Here is a 21,453-nt window from a genome sequence, read left to right on the forward strand (position 1 = left end):
ACCAAATAAGCACAACTTGTGGAAATGAATAACTTAGTGAACATCACTTAAGCCATCGTCTGTAATGTACTACAGACCAGTGGCATTCATGATTTCAGTAACTGAAGATCAGTTGCTAAAATCCTTTGGGAATATATCTTGCAGTCAAGGAGTCTGAAACCTGCATCACCCTCCAGATTCAGGAAAATGAATGCCTTATTCCTCTAAATGCTCAGAGCACATAAGAGCTGATTTCAAATATCCATTCTCTCGATAACCTCTAGACAATACATGATATATACAAGTATTTTGCATAACACCCATCTTCACCATGTCCGCATGCAGCATCATTACATCAATCATATGCTTGGACTGAAAATGTGCCTACAACATGGTAACATAAACAACCATGTCCGGTTTGAAACCATTCTATCTCATTTCCGCAAAAAACTTAGTGGCCTTAAAGATCCATCCATCTTTACATAATCCTTGAATTAAAATGGCATACATCACACTGTTTAGAGAACAAAACCTGCTATCGATTTTACCACCAGGGCAACCAGCTCCAGTTTTCTCCAAGAACAGTTTGATTGCATCATTCGTCTTTCCATCTTTCAAAAGGCCATCAATTACACAACTAACTGTGAACACATTGGGCGTTAGTCCTGCATCCAGCATCTCCTTGTGCAACCTGAAAGCCTCTTTGGTTTTCCCAACCTTGCAGTGTCCATCAATCAAAGCCGTGTAAGTTACCACATCAGGCACAATACCCTTGATTACCATTTCTGTGTACAAGCCCATTGCAGCTTTTACGTTACCTTTCTGGCAAAACCCATCAATCAATGTCGAAAACGTGATAACATTAGGTTCAATTTTCCTTTCAGTCGTTTGGGAGCATGCCTCAATAGCCTTCTCCATGTCACCTGTTTTATAGAATCCATCAATCACCACATTGTACGTCGCAGAATTGGCAAGAACCGCAACTTCATCCATTTTCTCTATCAAACTCGTAGCTTCTTCCAATCTACCCGAGCCACACAGACCCTTGATGAGTATATTGTATGTGACAACATCAGGGAAGATTCCACACCTTTCCATTTCCACCCGCAATTGCATTGCTTCGGGCAAGTTCCCTGCCTTACAATACCCATCAATCAAAGAATTATAAGCATGGGCATTAGGAACAACATCAAACTCTGCCATATAACCAAAACAGTTTCGCGCAGCCTTCAAATCCCCCATTTTGCGTAGAACATCTATCAAAGTAGCAAAAGTGACAACATCAGGGTGCAAGCCACGCTTTAGCATATCACAATACAAATAAAAAACTCGTTTCACATCACCCATCGTGCTATACCCATAATGAGGGTCTTATAAGTGTACAAATTAGGTGTCACCACCCCAGATTCCCTCATCCGTCCAAACACGTCCTCTGCTTCTCCCATTTGACCCTCGTTGCAAAACACACGAATCAAAATAGTGTAAATCACAACATTGGGTTCAATCCCTCTCTCAAGAATTTCATTGGACACCCTGCGTGCATTGCTAAAATCACCCTGGGCGCAGCAACAGTTCATCAAAATGCCGTAGGTGATGACAGTGGGACAAAACCCGCGCGACATCATGTCTCCATACACCTCCCACAGGGAATCGAAATCTGGGTCTTGACGATGCCATGAAGAAGCGCGTTGCTAGGTTGTAACGTGGGCAAAAAAGAATGGTTTTTGAAAACCCAGAGGGCTTCTTCGACGAGACCCAGTTGGCAGAAAGCGAGTACGAGAACGTCGAACGCTTGGGGCGTGAGCTTGGCGCGGTTGAGAGATTGGAAAATGGAAGAACAGAGTGTGCGGTGTTTGCGCGAGTTTTGGAGGTGCTGTTTGGTGAGGAACGTGGCTTCGGCGAAGGTGTCGGAAGACGTGAGGATGTGGATTATGGCGTTTGCATCAGAAGTTGATGTGGAGAATGGTGAGGAAGGTTGCTTGAGAGCGATGTTGATTATGGGGATGCCTTTTCGACGAACAAGTTTCAACATTGCACGCATGAATCGCTGGAGCTGAAGTGAAGAACTCAAACACAAATGCATAATACTCATCAAGTATCTTGGCACACATCAACTCGTTATGTGACAACTTTCTTGTTGCTTCAGAAGAAGAGGTCCGAGGATCTGTATGATAAAAACGTGGAGTAAATGATAATTTCTGAAGTTGTGTTTTAGTGTAACTGAAATTATAATTTGTTCTATCTAAGCTCTTAGATTTAACTACTTAATGTGATTTTGGTATTTGAACATGTATAAGTTTGCACCTTTTTTCTTCTTCTGGATTCCAAGTATTCTTTGCAAAAAACAATCTCGAGTCGGATAAAAATAATAAATGATAAAAAAAAAATAAGTATTTAACGTAACTATAAATCCAAGCTCGATCTTGAGGTTATTAATTAATTTATAACAATCTCACACTAATTAATTCACATCATCTCCATTGTGTATAAGCTTACACTAAAATGAAAAATAAATTATAATTTTTTAGGGTTTTTTTCTTTTGTTAATTCTAGAAACTAAAGTAATAGTAAATTACACTTTTAGAGACTAAACAATTTTTTTAATAACACATAACATGCAGTGGGAGTTAATAAATTCAATTCATAGCAATGTATATCACCAAAGAAAACAAATATGGCAAGCGTCATATTATTTTTATGAGTAAGTTGAGTTGACCTCCTGAGAAAGTGTAATAAGAATAGATCTTAGGGAGGAATCCATGTAATTTAATCTATTTTTAATTGGTATATAATTTTACATGCTTCATGAACCTCTTCACTTAAAATATGATATGGAAGTTAGATACCAAAAGTAATTGGCAATTGAAAGCTATTATCTATATTACCAAATTATACGAAGTCCTTGTGATAAAGTTAGAATCAAATCAACATTCAAAAAACAAGCTCACATTGCTTTGCATTCATAAATGGAACCAAAGATGATAGATGAAGCTTTGAGGGATGAAGTCTATATCAAGGCTATGCAATAATAACTAGAATGATTTCAAAGGAATGATGTCTAGAAACCAGTTTCTTTGTCCATAGACAAGCTTGTTATAGGAAAAGGATGGGTCTACATATACAAGCTAGACAAATCATGTAAAATTGTGAGAAACAAGACAAGATTAGTTACCCAAGGTTACTTACATTAGAAAGTATACAAAGTAATTGTTCAACAAATTCAAGCTGAACAATTGCAAAACAAAGAGCTAGCACTAACATGCATCCAACATAGATAACACTAACATGCATCCAGCAACAACTTGTTATTCTCAACTATTGTGAATCAAGCATCAACTAGAAAATTACAATAAATATGAAAGTAAAATACGTGTACTATGTGATAATACTATTGCCATTAATTTATTTAAGAATCATGTGCTTCATTCTAGAGTTGAATGTATAGAGATTAAACATCACTTTATAAGATATCACGTTTAAATTTATGTTTAGTTTATTAGTATTGAAAAACAACTTGCAAATATCTTTACAAAATCCATTCCTTAAGATAAACTTACGCATATTCGAGAAAATCTTGGTATGAAGTTTATAAAGGATTGAATGTTTCAAGCTTTATTTAAAAACATCGAAGCAAGTGTCAACGTCCAATGCATAAGTCTTCGATCCAAGGCATGTAGGATCTAGATTTGTATCCATTGCATGCGTCCAATGTTTGTGCTTTTATGTGGAGCATATTTAGTGCAAAATGTAACCTTTCAATGATTTATATTTAGTGTTTAGTTAATGGTTTGCTAAGTTCACGTTACAATTAATGTTGCACGATTTGCAAGTTTCGCATAGCAATAACATGTTTTGTTAGTGGAACAAAAAAAATTTCTCTCTCCTAAAAACCCTTCGCCTTTCAGAATTGATTCATTTCCCTTCACTTCAATTATTTTCATCCTCACAAGCTAAACACTATCAACTTTTGAGCTCTCATCTCTCTTTTCCTTTTATAAAAAGAAACCTAAGCTCTCACAAACCTTAAACACCTAACCTCCATTTTCATTTATAGTAGACCATACAACGAACACCCTTAATGAGACCGTAGTTGCCGAGAACAACCTAGGCTCAGGTATGATATTTACCGGACCGTACAAGATGCAAAGCAAATTAGGTATCAACCTAAGGCAAAAAAAAAATAAAATTTAGGCCCCTAATTTTTTTTATTAATTATTAACAAATTTTCTGATCAAAATAAAATAATTTAGAATCTCTCTCTTTCCTAAAAATTAGTCAATCAATATTATCTTTTTAAAAATTAACCAATATCACAAATAATGTCATTTAAAATATTTTATTTATCCCAAAAAAGTAAATTCCTATTAACTTTCCTTTAACCCATCCCAATTCCCTAAGTAACGTATCTCACTCTCTAGACTTCATTCTTCACGTTTTTTTCATCTCCTCATCTTCTGTTCATAAAAAAAATCTATTATTCTCCTTCCCTTGAATGAAACCTATTGTCTTTTGATCAAACTTTGTATCCACGGCTCAACCTCTCTAGATTTGACATCGTCTAGATTCTGAACGCCTATAAACCGCATACATCCCGGCGTCCCGCGTACGGAACCTTTCATCTCCATCTCGGTGGATTGGTGGAACGATTCATTTCACGGGCATGACTCTCAGTACGCAGCAATGCAACACGTATCGCGTAGCACCCTTGAGTTATATTAAAACTTTAGATTCTTTTTCCAAATGTTTACATTGCATATAAAATTTTATTGACAATCCTTGTAACAGTTGCTATTGCTGAAAGAAGTTTTTCAAAATTAAAATTGCTTAAATCATATCTAAAATCAACAATATTACAAGATAGATTGAATAAGTTAGTTATTTTATCTATTGAAAGTGAAATGTTAGAATTGTTTGACTATAAAACTCTGATAAATGATTTTGCAGCTAAAAAAGCTAGAAGATTAATATAAAAATTAATATTTTATATAATATACTAAGTCTCTTTAAAATTCTTGTAAAAAAAAGACCCTTTTAACATTTTCGCCTTAGACCCCAAAATGTCTGTACACAGTGTTTATAAAGCATCATTTTAAACAACTTCATCTCACATTATTATTTGATGAAAGGTTTCAACACTACCTTATCCAATATTTTTTTACTGTCAACTAAATTTTTAACTTTTAGTCAACTTATCAATTATCTTTACCAAATATAAATTATATATTCTCAAATTTATAATATTATATTGAAAAACATAAAAAAATACATTTCAATAAATAAGGTACATTATTTTTGTAAAAAAATGTAATTTATTAAGGTTTATTATCTTTTTATTATAAACTTTTGCATTTTCTACTTTTAGTCCCTATTTTGATCAACCAAAGTCTCTTAACTTTATCTTGGTTATTACTTTTGGTCATTGCAGTCAAGCAACAATGTTCACTAATGATCAGACAACAATACTAATAACTTACATCATTAAAAAGTCTAATGAGATGACCACATATAATATTTGTTTTAGGTAAAGTGTGTTTTTATTTTTTCATATACTTAAAAATAGTTGACAATGTCAAACTAGTTAATCAGAAATTAAAAAAAGAGTCTATAAAAAATATATTTCCTTTGTTACCAAATACTAGTATAAGAAAAAAAATATCTTTTTCTTGATGTAAAATATAAGAAAATTTCAACTAATTTCATCTTATTTAATGTTATTATATCTAAAATATCATTCATTTAATTTAGATATTAATTTCAATGACTATTTTTTTTATCTCTGATGTCAAGTTCCACTTAAAAAGATAAGTTAGAAAAAATTACTTTTTAATTAAAATTGATATAATTAAATATAATACATTAATCTTAATTAATGTATCATGTATTTTTTTCTTATATTTGAGAAGTGGAAGAATATGTCACTATTTTGTCATATTCCTTAACATCAATATTACCTTATTAACATTATTACTCGATAATGGAACTAAAAGTGATAATATAGATAAAATTTAAAGACAATGATAGATCAAAATTTAAGATAAGGCTAAAACAAAAAGTAAAAAAATGTTTAGGGAAAAAAGATAATAAACCCAAAATTATTATTATTATACAAATATGTGTTGACTTTTATTATTATTATTATTACAGAAATTTATTGTGGAATAGATTTAGATTTTATTGATAAAAAGGAAAGTGATAGGATATTTTGGACATACATTAAACACATTGGTTCTGCTCTTCATTTGGGCGGAGTGAGAAAGATCTGCAGGTGACGTGGCCGGCTCCCTTTCTCTACCCAACTATCCAGACCACCCATTCCCTCTCCCCTTTTCTATTGCACTTTTCTCCCTTCCCTTTCCACGTCTCCCTCTCCCCTACGCCACGCCCCGTGCGCACTGCGCACCCCCCTAAATCCCCGCGCACGTTAGCTCACCCCCCTTCCTTACTTAATAATTCCAATTTAGACACTGTTTTTCGCACTCTTCCCTTCGCCGACTCCTATTGACTCAATAATAATCAGCCACCACCGTTTTCTTCCCCCTTTCCTTTAATATCTGCTAACGTGCGCCGCCTAACGGTGCCCTTTGATCTCCCTCAACGATGTTGCAGTTTTATCGGATTGAGCAAGTCCAGGGTTCGTTGTGAGAAGAATTTGATGAGAGTTTTTATGAAAGTCCTTTAACTTTGATAATAGGGGTAGTGGGTGATGAGTGAGTGAGTGAGTGAGTGAGTGAGTGAGTGAGTGATTTTGTTCTTTTTTTTTTAATTTTTTTTTGGGGGTTGGGTATGGAGTCTGGTGAGGAGATTAATTTGAACATAGAGAGTGGTGGGAAGAGTGGTGGTGATGGGTTCATTGATAGGAGTAAGGTGCGGATTTTGTTGTGCGATAACGATTCCAAGAGTTCTCAAGAGGTTTTCACGCTTCTTTTGAGGTGTTCTTATCAGGGTATGTATGTATGTATGTATGTATGTATGCACGGATTATTATTATTATTATTTTCTTTGACTACCTATTGATTTTTGTTTGTGGGTAATTTTTTATCCATTGGAATCGAAGACAGTTTCAGGAGATTTACAATAACTGACACACTAATTGAGCTAGACGTCGTTGACTTTGTTTGTGCGTAATAATCTTTACTTGCTATGGTTATGTTATGTCATCTTTCAAACTCCGAAAGAAAAAAAAGAGTTTTGTTTTTCGGGGCATTATGTTGTGAAAAATGATTTAATTATTTAATTTGAATTTGTTGCTAAAACGGGTACTGTGGATTCGGATTTTGTATGTGAGTTGGCAACACTGTGAAAAGGAAGGAAACAGAAATGCAGAATGCAGAAGCACAGAGAGGGGGCAGAGAACAGAGAAGCTTAAGACAGAGAAGGAGGAAATTGCTTATATTTTTCATATCCCATTCTGTCAATACACTACATATATATAGTTATATGTGATCACTACAGGACAAAAGCTACTAACAGAATCCTCTGGGCACGCATAGGATGCACTAGTGCTCATAACAGAATTGAGCACTACTACTACTAACATAATGGAGTACTACCAAATAAGAAATTGTGCCAAAATCCCCTAAACATAATCCTTTAAGTGCTGAGGTGGTTTGGTTTTCCTTTTGGGTCTGTCACCATGCTCTTGCTGAGGTATCACCTCCTTTTGCCTATCAGAAAGGAAGAATGATTTAGTCATGCTTGAATTTCATTAAGCCAAGTTTGACTATCATCGTACCTTTTGAAACTCAGTTTGTGTTCTTTGTGCTAATGTTGACTGTTGAGTTTCAATGATTGGTTGATGAACATAACGGCAAGAGGGATGTTTGGTTGCGAATAAGATAAGATGGGTTTGTTTAAGACCTTGCAGGGTAGTTGCTTGTTGCAACTTTTACATGTATAATCATTATAAATTCTAGATTCTTGATTCTTCTATTGTGGTTTAGTTTCAGGTTCATTTTTTGTTTTGATTTCCCCTTTAAAAGTTGGTAGTATGAACTTGTGGAGAAGTTTTATCTGTCACTGAAAATGCCTTCAAGTGGTGATTTTGTTGAATGCTTTATGATAACCTACTGTGTGATGATGTAGTTTAGCTTGTTTGGTTTAAAGGCCTTGCAATTAATTTATGACATGCTTCCTGAGATTTTATATATTTATAAACCTCTTGATTTTCTCTGCTTCACAGTTACCTCGGTAAAGTCGGCAAGACAGGTAATTGATGCACTGAATGCAGAAGGGCAACATATAGATATCATACTGGCTGAACTTGACCTTCCGATGAAGAAGGGTATGAAGATGTTGAAGTACATAGCACGTGATAAAGAGTTTCGCAGAATCCCTGTTATAAGTAAGCTTGTGTTCTTTATTTTGCTAAGAAACCAGTGAGACTCTTGAATTTAAGCAAATTATGTTCTGCTCCTCATCAATGTTTTGAATATCTTGTTTTGATAAGTGATGTCCGCACAAGATGAGGTATCCATTGTTGTTAAGTGCTTGAGACTTGGAGCAGCAGACTATCTAGTAAAGCCTTTACGCACTAATGAACTATTAAATTTGTGGACGCACATGTGGAGACGGAGGCGCATGGTTTGTATTGGTCAACTTCATATTTATGGATGTTCCCCATTTTGTGTTCTTTCATCCTATTATTAGTTTTTAACCCATTGTTTGTAAACTTTGGGCAATATGAAATTGATGCCGAGTTACCATCACAGCCATTTATTCTTGGAAAATTATGTTGTCAAGATTCAAGAATGACACATGAATGCTCCTTAGTTATATGTATAAGATACTATACATAATTTTTTGATATACTAGATGAGTAAAATATATATCATTTTGAAAGTTTTTTATGTTAAGTTTTGAGGTTGATCTGGCCAATCTACTTTCTACTAAAAGTTTCTAGGTTTATGATTTGGCCAGTCATTTTTTTATTTTTTATTTTTATCTTTTTTATATAACAAAACCATTTGTCTAATTTTGTATGGAGCTACTATAGGAGATGCTTAAGATTTTGCAAGAACCACATTGCATACCATTTATCAGGCTACCTCATCTGTGCAACAGTTTAGTGGCAATGCCGAACACTGTTAGTTACCCACAGTTTATGTCTGCTACTGTCACAGAGACATTATTTATAGTTAGTGGTTTCATTTTTGCATTGCATGAAATTATGTTCATTAAGTTTTTTCAGATGTTAAGAATATGGATTTTGGAAAGAACTAGGGGACCTTGAGTTAACTGGAGGTTTCATATGGAAACACTTTACATGGATGATGAATCTACCATACAATGTACATAGGATATAAAATGTTAGGGTGGCCTCTCCCCTTTGCCCCAGCTCATTCTGCTCTTTGCATATAAACATTCATGAAACTTTTCTCTGGATTTACCAATTCATTCTTAGGCCTTCCCAATTTGAAATTGTTTCATATCTATTCTGGCAGCTTGGACTTGTAGAGAAGAACATCTTGAATTACGATTTTGATCTGGTAGTATCTGACCCTAGTGATGCCAACACAAACAGTACCACCTTGTTCTCTGATGACACAGATGACAAGTCCAAGAGAAGCACTAATCCAGAGGCAGGAATATCAGTCCAACAAGAACAAGAGGTGAATGTTAAAATAAAGTATTTAAATAATGCAAGAATTTAATAAGCAATGGGATCAACTCACGATCACAGATCAATAAATGTGTGCATCATGCTAAACTTTTAAATTAATCTATGAAAGGTGGGTTTTTTTATTCAACTTGGGGCGTACTTTGCAAATAATTCTACCTTTCAGAGTATAAACTTTGACATCGACATGTAAGTTCCATATTGCCTTTCAATGTTAAGGTGACATCAAGTCTGGCTAATAAATAAATCAATTCCCTAAAACCAATTTTAAGTAGCATGGGTGTGGGCATGGGCGTGGAAATTGTAAACAAAACCTAAGTGATACTTTGAAAAATATTATTTAGGACCCAATTGCAAGGTATGGGACTTTGAGTCCCACATTGGAATATGGGATTCTAGTGCGGGTTTTATAAGGCCTTGTGCTCTCCAACTAGAGCTAGCTTTTGTGGTGGGGTTCTCCCAAGTTTCTTATCATTTAACTTTAACCTTTTGGGTTAGTTAGTTTATAAAGGACTGTTGCCATCTTGCATGAGGGGGCATGTTAGAGATTATAGATGTAGTGTAAAAACCAGTCTTTACCTAACAGCTTAAGCTTCTTGGGTAGTTATGCATGATACAGCATGCTGAAAAATGCTGATGTGCCCCATGCACAATTATGTATAGTGTCATTGGGTTACATGTGGAGTATGAAGAAAAGTGGTGGTGTGTCTCCTCCTCACAGATCCAAAGGGGTGTAAGTGTAAATGGGTTTAGATGTAGCATTTCTCTAATACCTTTTATCAGCTAGCAATGAGCAGACATCGTTATATGGGTGTTTAAGCTATGGGCAGACATTATTATATAGCTACTAATAACTTCAAATTAGAAGTGTTGTAGTATGTGGTCATTTATGCATATAATTTATCTTTTCAGTCTACTATTGCAAATGCTGCTGCTGTTGAGGGACCTCCAGATGCTCATGCATCAGAATGTGGGCCTGATGTGGATGGAGTTAATGATCACCAAACAGGTATGCTTCTTTTCTTCATTTGACCTTTTCTTAAAACCCACAAATTGATGTTGATTTTTGCAATAAAAATGAAGTTATACAATGTAGCACCAACTAGTTCTGTAGTAAGAACTTGTTTTGAATACCATATAATGACTTAAATGGTTACAAATTTGCTGACCAAAAAAAAAAAATGGTTACAAATTTTTGGTTTTGCCGTCATTCTCACCTTTTAGCCCGTCTTGGTCTGTAGAAGTATATCTGTTTATGTAACAGAATCACTTGTTTATGACTTGCTTTTTATAGCTCCATAATTTTTAATTTCTGAAAATGGCTTCAATCTGAATGGGAATTTGAGTTCCTGAGTTTGAACAAAATTCGACTTATGCAAATACCCATTTCAGTTCTATTGTTTTCTCTCTGATTAGCTGTAATTTTGTAGCACATTTTTCATCTGGTCCGAAGAAGAGTGAACTAAGGATAGGGGAGTCATCAGCCTTCTTCACGTATGTTAAAGCATCAATACTTAAGAGCAACTTCGAAGGGGTTGTTAATGTAGACAACAATGGTGCTACGCATGTTGGGATGGAAGTTATGCATCAAGCATGTGCTCAACAAGGGGTGAATAGCCTTCAAATACTGGAAAATGGAGAGGCATGTGAAAGTCAATCGCAAGATGACTTACCCAGCAGCACTAGTATTCCTGATTCTTTGTCTATTGAGAGGTCTTGTACTCCACCTGCATCAATGGAAGTTTCACAGCAAAAGCACTACAGGGAAGAAAATTCACAACAGGGTGTGATGCATCCCAGAAATGGGACCCATTGTTCCGAGCATGAAGTATCTGGCATGGCTTCCCAACATGCTTATCCATATTATATTTCAGGGGTTGTTAATCATGTTATGATGCCTTCATCAGCACAAATGTATCATCAAAAGAATATCCAGGACCTACAGAATCATACTAGCACAGCTATGATTTCACAATACAATCATCTTCCCCAAGGCGGTCCTCATGGAACGGGGATGACATCCTTCCCATACTACCCAATGAGCATATGCTTACAACCTGGTCAGATTCCTAATCCTCATTCATGGCAATCATTTGGAAACTCAAGTCCATCAGAAGCCAAATTAAGTAAAGTTGATAGGAGAGAAGCAGCATTGATGAAATTCAGACAGAAAAGGAAAGAGCGCTGCTTTGATAAGAAAATTAGGTACATTAACAGGAAACGACTTGCTGAAAGGCGGCCTCGTGTAAGGGGACAGTTTGTCAGAAAGTTGAACGGTGCTAATGTGGATCTTAACGGGGAGCCTGCATCAATTGACTATGACGAAGATGACGAAGAGGATGAAGATGACCAGGGAGCAAGAGATTCTTCTCCTGAGGATGCTTGAGCATGTCAAATTGCTATTTTGACTTAAGGATGAAGGGCCAATCAATTCCTTCTTGCAACTAATATTGGCTGTCAAAAGAACTCCTTGCTTTGGAAAGTTCTCACCAAAGCATCAATTTATGAGCTTGTGCTCATGTATTTGGGGTGTTGATCCAATATGCACATTTATGGTTGAAACGAGCTCATTCTGGACATTTTTTAATAGCAGTTCATCAAATGATCCGTACTATTGAGCTATTGCGTAAGGTATGGTGGTTATGTCCAATTCAGTTGAAAGTATCACCCCTGCGTTTTATATTGAATCCGTTACAAGCAGGTTGTTCCTGCTTATTTTCTGGAGAAATGTCAAGACATCTTTAAAAAATTGAACTGAGAAATGAGTTATTTGTCTAAAATATTTCTTTCAAAATTTGACCACCATCCAAGGCATTTCGCCTCCCCAATTTTCTTTGTACTTTTTTTTTCTTTTTGTTTACCCGGTTGATGTTAGTTCAATTTTTCGGCACAGTGAAATTTCAGAACTACCCAAAACCTAACGTAAATGTTTCCAGAGTAAAACCTATTAATTTATATATTATGTAAGAAATCGATAATGAACGAAGCATCTAAAACTGAATGATCTTACAAAATTACTAAAATAATTATATTTAAAGTTTTATGTCAAGTGAATAAAATTTGGCCTAAATAAGAAAAATAGTTTACGCCATTTTTAAGTAAAAATTATAAGTATCTTAGACACAAATAATAATAAAGTAATATTATGCATATCATGATTGCTTTTGGAAAATTTTAATTACTTAGGACTTAGGAGAGGAAAGCTTTGAAATTTGGTAATCTATTACTATGTAAAAGCAAGATGTATTGATGAGACACTTTTACTATTCATAGAATATATTATTTTTTATTTAATTATGGGTCGCTTATTTATATATTGAAGTTGTTTTAAAGAAATATTAAAAAATTATATTTATTGTTTGATTATTGGGCACACGATATTTATTAATTTTATGAAGTAAAAAAAGACACAATATTTATTAATTTTGGTGCAAGATAGGTGTAATATATAATTTATGAAGTTTTTATATTAATCTTTTGTACAATTTCATTGTAATTTGATTGATTATTTAATAAATTGTAATAATGTATAATTTTTTTAAACAAATCAATACGCTATTGCAAAAATTTATATTTATTATTATGTAAAACCTTTTTTATGTTATTAGTGTTAATTTAATGTATTTAATTAAATGTAATTTTAATTATTATTATGTAAAACATTTATATTTAATATGTTGATCTTTAATTCTAGTAGGAATTAATCTTCGTGCTATTGTAAATAGCAATATCTTTTGTGCAATAATTCTTTTTGTTATTTGTATTAATTTAATGTAATTTAATTATGGATATATTTTGTTATTCATTTAGAAGAGGATGTTATATGACACTTATTATAAGGTAATTCACTTCCAATTTTATATATATGCATTATGTTATTTTTATTATCTATTTAAATTTATTTAATTATTATTACTCTACCTATTTTTTAGTTTAATTCTATTTTTATTTTTTAGTTTAATACCAACAATTTTTGTTTAAACTCTTACATTAACAATGCATGAAAATAAACTCTTGAAAATTATATAATAATACATTTTATATTAGTGATATAATAATATTTTATTTATCATGCCCATGTAAATTTAAATTTAAATCATTATAAATTATTTACTTCATTCCATTCTTTTATTAGAGTTAGAAATAACAATAAATAATAAATGGTCTCCACGGTAGAGATCTTTGACATTGAATTTTTAGTACATAACTATTTGGAACTAAATGTTATGTTCAAGAGAGATATTTTATAATACATATTTTTACTTTTAATAACTTATAAGTTTAATAAAGTATTTATGAAAAAAATTGTTCAATATTGTTTCTTCTCAATTGTATATAAAAAGAACTGAATTTATCTATGTTGTATAATCAATGTAGCATAACTTTACTTTTAAAGTAGGTAAATATTTTGTGATTATAAATTTTAAACTATTATTTATTTGTTATGAATATACTTTTATCATGGACAAAAATAAAAAAGAAATGTTTGACCATATTTTCTTTTTTTTACTTCATATTGATGCTACGTGAAATAATAATAATAATAATGATAATAATAATAATAATAATAAATAATAATAATAATAATAAACACGTGGCAACATTTAACGACATAAATTTACAGCAAGAACCAAAAGTGTTATTGGAAAAAAAAAACTTCAAATACTTAGACCGATAAAAATTTAAAATAGAGACTAAAACCATAATTATGAAAAGTGTAAAGTGTAGGGAATAAAAAGATACTAAACTCTAATTATAACTTAATGTTAATTTTTATATTTTGTAGTATTTAAGTTAATTTCTATTATAAATAATAAATACTAAAAAATATTATAATTTAAATTAACTTTTTAAAAGATAAGGATGAAGAAAAAAATAGGATAAATAGTCCTCGAAAATATAAAAAAGTACGATAAATATATCCGATCATTAACTTTCGTTCGTCACTGTTAATAAAATAGTCGACGTAACACAAAGAGATAAATTTGTCACTGAGATGATTGTCAGGACCATACTATGCTGACCAAATTGGATGAAAACATCAATCAGATATCATTTTTAGACATAAATGTCACTAATTTTTTGTTGAACGTAAATGTCAATATTTTTATTGGAAGAAAATGTCAGTAATTTTTTATTAGACCTAAATATTAATATGTTTCTATTGGACTAATTTATTAGACCCGAAATTTCATTTTATTTAAGGGTAAAATATAATTTTAGGGTAAATTTTCACCATTTTTTATCGTTACGAACATAATATTACAATAATCACTTAAAAAAATATATTGACAAACATAATTTTAAAAAAACATAATAATAACGATAATATTGATTATCAACTATAATTTGTCTGTCACAATAAAAATTATTCAAAATAAACATTGTATCAATTTATCAAAATAAACATTGTAATAGTGTATCAATCATTATAATTTTTTCCAAATTATAATAATTAGTCACAATTTACTATTAACGTCTGGATATATTTGTTGTATTTTTTACATTTTCGGGGACTAAATTTTATATTTTCATCTCTCAAAGACGCATTGGTCAACGGAGTGGGAAGACAACAAGTCAAGAAAATATTATAGGACAAATATGCCCCTATGTTAACAATTAGAGATAACCAACAATCATTTCACCGACAAATTTGTTGCACTTTTTACACTTAGGAGGATTAAATTTTTTATTATCATCTTTCGAGGGGGGGGGGCAATTGCCTTAGGCGCGGACATGTGTATATATATATATATATATATATATATATATATATATATATATATATATAATAGAAATTAAAATAATTAAATTATGTAAAAAATAATTAAATTAATTCCTTTTTTATGCACACATTACAAATTAACATACATGAAAATAAATAAATAAATAAAAACTTTATTTTATGAAATAACAAACAAATTAAACTATCAAAAACATGCTTGTTGATATTACAATGTAAGAAAAATGAATATGCATTAATAATGTAAAATAGTTTTACACAATTATCTAATTAACAAATCAATTTGTAATAAGTTTATTTTTTATAATAGAGAAAAAGAGTTGGACACTAGCAATGTATAAGTACATAATCATCAAATCATAACTCATCATGTATCTAAGTTTGTTAACTTTTAAAATAATTCAAACGATGATATATGATTGGATGATAATTTGTGAATAGGTATTAAACTCTTCATAATAACTAACTTAAAAATCATATAAATGATAATTTATGATTAAATGATAATGTAAAATTGTTTTATATTATCAATGCTTAGCCATTAAACTTACTTATATAAGTACTATTACTAATGAGTTGTTTAATTATTGCTAGAGTCTAATTTACTTGTGCACAAAGTATGAGTGTTATAATTTTGATTCTTATGAATAAATTTTTTTTAAGAAAGAGAAATAAAATATTTATAAGTTAAGTAATATATTAATAAAAATACTCATTGAAAAGAAAATTAATTGAGTTGATTAAGATTGAAGTGAGATTACTTATATCATTGGATATGTTCTCCACTTTTACTAATAAAAGAATTTTAAAATTTCAAATACATTAAAATTAAATTGATTTTCAAAATTTATCCTATATTTTTTTTAGGATGTTTATTTAACATTCATGGACTGGAACTGCAAAGAAAAGCCAAACAGACCACGTAACAAAGCCTTTTAAAGTAGAGTAAAATTTTATCTAATAACTAAAAATTAACAAAATAAAAAAGTTTATAATTAAAATATTTATATTAATTATGAATTTTTTTTTTAAAAAAAAATGAGGGAGCCATGGCCCCCTTGCCTAATGCATAGTTCCGCCCCAGTCTCATTCGTTAATATCATTAAATCTAATGGTGCTAAATATATCAGCTAAAAAGTCACTAGAAAAATTAGAAACATGTCAAGTGACTTGTTAAAGATCTTGAGGCTAATTTCTCCACACTAACGAAATTTTCCGGCCAGTAGAACCCTATCGTCTTCAACAGTTAGGTAATTCGATTATTTTCTAAGCTAATCACGTTTTGCCTCTCAGGTTTGTAACTTATCACAATTTCAATTGATTAATTCACAGTTTGTAGTTGATTGAAGCTAACCGTAAATCCGTAATTGTTCAATTGCTCTTCTAATTGGTTCAATCGAAGTCAATCCCTACATGTTAAAACTGATTGAAGCCAATCCCGTAATGAGTAATTAATCTAAGAAAATTACTCCTGATCATTTAATTGAACCAATTAGATTTTAAGTTACTTATTAAAATCTAATGGTTATAATTAACAATGAATCTTAACTATTAAATTTTTAGAAAATAAATGACAAAAATAAAAAATAATATTTTTTTAAAAATTACTCTTGGTGAAATTTGATTTATATATATATATATATATATATATATATATATATAATACAATTACTTTTCTAATAAAAATTATGGTAAAAATTAATTCATAATATGAATTTTCTCCCTACAAATTTATTTTTAGTCTCACTCTTTCTACTCTCTCAAGTTGACACTATAATTAGTTTAGTGTCTTTTGAATATGTATTTCACACATTGTCCCATTATTAATAAAAAATTCCTCTCTAAACCATTTTAAACTATATTTATTTTACATTTACCTTTATACTCAAACTCTTTAATTGTTTATCTCTTTCTTATTTATATTTATATCTAAACGGAATGAGGAGGGTTAAATTTACTTTCAATAGTTTTAACGTGTAACTAATATACATCATTAGATTTAATGTGTAACTCCTGTTACTTTTGGAAAAATTTGATTTCTCCTCAAATTGAATTTCATTTTTTTTAATATCAATTGTTAAAAATGTTCTTATATCACAATTAATTAGAATTGATTATTATAAATCTGAAATATAATTTATATTAAAAATTTAATTTATTATAAATTGTAACTGTAATATAATTTATATGTTTAAATTACTATGATGCGATGAACGGGAGGTTAGTATGATGAAATTGAAATGTAATACATACGATGTGATAAAAGAAAAATTAGTACATGTTAGGAACTTAAAAACAATTACAATGAATCTTCTTGTAATGCGTGTAAATATTGATTAACAACAATAATTAACTGTTCCACTGTCCACTTTCTCCGTTCTTCTTTAGGCACGACGATATTTCTGATTTTCTTTGTACACGCCAGTACAAAGTATAATAGAATGAATTGAACAATGATGCATTGTAATGGTAAAATATTCTCATTTGCTCAAACGAAAGAATTTTACATGTAATAATAGAAATTAGTGAGAACTATTGTTCACACAACTCTTCAAACATCGTCACATTGTTGGGCAACATACACTCCAATATGAGACATAGCTAGCCATATAAGAAGCAAAGATAGCCAACTAATGAGTCAGCTTGAAATATAAAATGATTAATATTGCAAGGACCAGAGCTGTCATTAAGGAGCTAACAATCCATTTGTTCCTGCTCATCCTTCTTGACATAGCCGACAAAATCTTCTTGCTCTTGCTAATGTTATCATCCACTCCATGGATCTGAATGGGGAACGAAAAAAATTTAGCCTTGACAAAAGGTATTGGGAAAACCAGATCTGACATGAAGTCAAATTGAATCCACACAGAGAAAACCATTTTAAATAGTGAAGTGCATCCGCTGGTTGAACATGAGCATCAAATGCTATATCATCTTGATGAAAGGGGCCAACAAATTAGCAAGTGAAATTAAGAAATTTTAAGTGGTTAAACTGACCGTCTTATGGGCGTGGAGTAGGGATTCACGTTGTTGATGCAAATCTCTGAGGATAAATTCACCAAGATCCTCTGTCTCCAGCATTGTTTTTCTGCTCTCCTTTATTCTGTCAGAGGACTGATTAAGTCTTTCAGTAGACATCAGAAGTCTTCCTTTTTGATCATTTGATGCCTGTCCCAGCATCCATAAGCAGTTATTATAATGCACAATAAAGTGGGGATGAGATGCAAATGAAATTATTGTAACATACTGTAGTACATACGAAGCATAGTACTGAGATGCAAGGGAAATTGCAAATGTCAAAGAATCTACATCATGCAATTGTTCCCACTCTCTCCAACCCTAACATACATATAAGACTTCAGTCATTTAATATGTTTTATAAATGTACCATGCATTACAATTTTGGAAGCCCACATACTGGCTAACTTTGGCTTGAAGACAATTAACAACTTTTACTTCCAAAAAGCCTTTAGGACAATAAAATTTACCAGGCAATCCCAGTCTCAGGTCTCCCAACTAGTGTATCTGAATCTTCTTAAATATGTATTAGTAATCTAAGCCACAGTTCAAAAATAATAACATTGACACCTATTAATATCTGAGGAAGGATATATAAGAGAGATACCGCCAGTGTATCAGCCCTTCCTGACTCCAACAAGTCATCTCGAGCAGTGAGATTGACGCTAGCTGACGTGACTCTTTTAACTTCACTTTTCAAATTGCTCAAATCAGTTTTATATTCCCTTAACTTGGCAAGAAGAGCTGCCTTCACGCTTGGCTGCAAACTCCTAGCCTCAAGGTCCATTTTTTGAATCTGAAAATATTCAAGCAGGAATTATAATAGAGTCAAACATCTGGAGGATGAACAGAGGAAAAGTTCCATTATACCAATGTGTCAGCATCATCTAATCCAGCTTTTATATCAGAAAGTTTTTGCTTCTTTTGTTCTGCAGCACAAATGGTAACCAGCAAACATTAGACAGAAAAGCTACAGTTTTTTCCCTTCTTTTCCTGATTTTGTGTGTATGTGCGTTGGGAGAGGGGGGAGTTGATAAAAAATTGCATCCTTAACAAATGAGCTTAAGCCTCTTTGATGAAAATTACATCAATGGTTCAATATAAATAAATTATCACAAGGAAGGGCTCTTCAACACACATTTCCTAGTAGCCAGCCTTTGACACATGTTTAAGTTTCATACAATATGCTTTTAATTGCTTCGGCTTAAACTTGCAAAATGGAATTTTTATAAGTCAAAACTTGGGCACAATTCTTTAGGTATTTTCAGTGCTATTCTCCAACTAAAATTGGAGTTCACCTCTCGCTATTCAATGCCAAAATGTTAAGCTTTATTGTGAAAAGTTATCTAATTTTAATTGAAAAACAACATTAAGCATCAAAAGAACTGGATATAAGTATTGTCCAATTTTAAAATCATATAAAACATTACATCCACCAGTTCCAACATCCATGAAATCAACACCAAAAGAGAAGCATTTAACAATCTTAAAGTAGTGATCACAAAAGGCAAAAAACTCTATCGTCTTCCTGTCAACCGAACCTGATCATTACATTTCACAACATTCTTCCCGTTCCCATAGTTTTCCATTTCCACAAGGGCCTAAAAATCATCAACCTCAACAATAACAGAACAAGTGTTGAATTGAAGAGTGTGTGTGAAGAAAGTGATTTGATTGCATTACCTCCATCAAGAGCAGAAGCCGCAGTGCATTGCCGCGAAAGATTCGCCGATTGCTCACAGTATTGACGCTCGTACCCTTCAAACACCTCACTCATTGTTCCCAATTTCTCTACCCTACACCTTCCCAATTCCAATCAATCAAATCCAATACAACAATTCTAAACAACAACAACAACAACAACCACAATTACTTACACGCTAATTTCACACACACACGCACATATTTACGTCCACAATTCCTATAAATATTAGTTACGAATTTTAAATTTTGCAGATAAACTGAATCTCAGAAAACAACGAGCAATTTGGCGAATAAAATTTGTGGATGGAGATGAAGTGGCGAGAGGGATTGAAGAAAAAGCGTACCGGAGAATGATCGGAGGAGTGGTGGCGGAGAAAGCAACGGAGCTTGCACAAATATTGCAACGAATCAATGGAAGAAGAAAGAACAACGAGAATTCGTTGCGTTAGTTTACACCGAACTTGAGACTATTTACGAATGTGCCATGGAATTATTGGGTTGACATTTCTAACCTGGACATGAAGAGTTAATCACAGAAGTACCTTCACAGAGTTAAAAAAGGTGCGAATTTACAATTAAAAAAAACATATTTAAGTCTCTTTTTTTTTTAATTCACGATACTTAATTTTTTTTTTCTTACAGTAAAATTAAAAATAGGTAAGCAGTGAGAAGTGCTTTTTATTCTTAATATTTTTTAGATATATTGTTAGTGTATTAACTATTTAGCTTGTTTTTTAAAAAAATATTTATTATTAATTATGATGTGACTTTCTCAACTTTTAAAATGAGACAAAATTCTATAATTCTATAAGTACATAAAATAGAAATATATTCAAATACTAAAAAATTAGAAGATGTATGTTAACATTTCTAGTGTTTTCTAGCATAAAATGTTAATTTTTTAAAATAAATTAATACAGTTCAATCTAGAACTGTAAGATGAAGATAAGAATTTTAAATTTTTTTCATTAACAAAACTAATTCAAGATCTCAATAAACTTTTAAGAAGTGATTTTTTTCCTAATATTTTTCTAACATGGAATGCTAATTCCATGAAACAATTTAGCAACACCTTTTTGACTTGTACTAACAAACCATTCTAATTTTTGTTGTAAGCACTCGTCGAGCTCACAATTTGACATGTGATATGTTTATACTTGTCCACAGCTATCGTTTTGTTGTACAATTCCAACTGTCATTTTCTTATTTATGTTTTGTAAACACTTGTTTGTTCCATGGTGAATGACTTCTAAGATTAGAATTCGAGCCGAACCTACGGAATGTTAAATTTGCTGGCACTAAGCTAACTAGTGGAAGCCAATTTTAGAGATTTTTTTGGTGTAATTAGTTTTTATATTCTAATTTATGTTGTAGATTCAATTTAATTTTTTAA

General features: G+C 31.8%; 3 protein-coding genes across 5 annotated transcripts; 1 reads left to right on the forward strand and 2 right to left on the reverse strand.

Moving 5' to 3' along the window:
* Positions 1-408: 408 nt before the first annotated feature.
* Positions 409-1,287, reverse strand: LOC114415894 (pentatricopeptide repeat-containing protein At5g61400-like). Its single transcript, XM_028380753.1, has one exon. It carries the CDS (start codon positions 1,285-1,287, stop codon positions 409-411), a length of 879 nt encoding a protein of 292 aa, XP_028236554.1.
* A 4,922-nt stretch (positions 1,288-6,209) lies between these two features.
* LOC114416569 (two-component response regulator-like APRR1) lies at positions 6,210-12,375 on the forward strand. The gene is made up of 6 exons (XM_028381474.1): positions 6,210-6,922; positions 8,159-8,320; positions 8,426-8,559; positions 9,420-9,587; positions 10,508-10,604; positions 11,026-12,375. Exons 1-6 carry the CDS (start codon positions 6,763-6,765, stop codon positions 11,979-11,981), a joined length of 1,677 nt encoding a protein of 558 aa, XP_028237275.1. The 5' UTR covers positions 6,210-6,762; the 3' UTR covers positions 11,982-12,375.
* Positions 12,376-17,775: 5,400 nt separating this feature from the next.
* LOC114416570 (vesicle transport v-SNARE 13-like) lies at positions 17,776-20,534 on the reverse strand. 3 transcript variants are annotated; one of them, XM_028381475.1, is made up of 6 exons: positions 20,405-20,534; positions 20,040-20,152; positions 19,227-19,285; positions 18,964-19,152; positions 18,336-18,506; positions 17,776-18,121 (listed from the first exon to the last, which is right to left on the reverse strand). In XM_028381475.1, exons 2-6 carry the CDS (start codon positions 20,131-20,133, stop codon positions 17,969-17,971), a joined length of 666 nt encoding a protein of 221 aa, XP_028237276.1. In that variant the 5' UTR covers positions 20,134-20,152; positions 20,405-20,534; the 3' UTR covers positions 17,776-17,968. The 3 variants fall into 3 exon arrangements, with proteins under 3 accessions (XP_028237276.1, XP_028237277.1, XP_028237278.1); XM_028381476.1 differs by having other exon boundaries at positions 20,040-20,158; positions 20,405-20,511; XM_028381477.1 differs by lacking the exons at positions 19,227-19,285; positions 20,405-20,534 and having other exon boundaries at positions 20,040-20,158.
* Positions 20,535-21,453: the final 919 nt, after the last annotated feature.

Source organism: Glycine soja, chromosome 6 (genome assembly GCF_004193775.1).
Source record: "Glycine soja cultivar W05 chromosome 6, ASM419377v2, whole genome shotgun sequence".
Taxonomy (NCBI): domain Eukaryota; kingdom Viridiplantae; phylum Streptophyta; class Magnoliopsida; order Fabales; family Fabaceae; genus Glycine; species Glycine soja.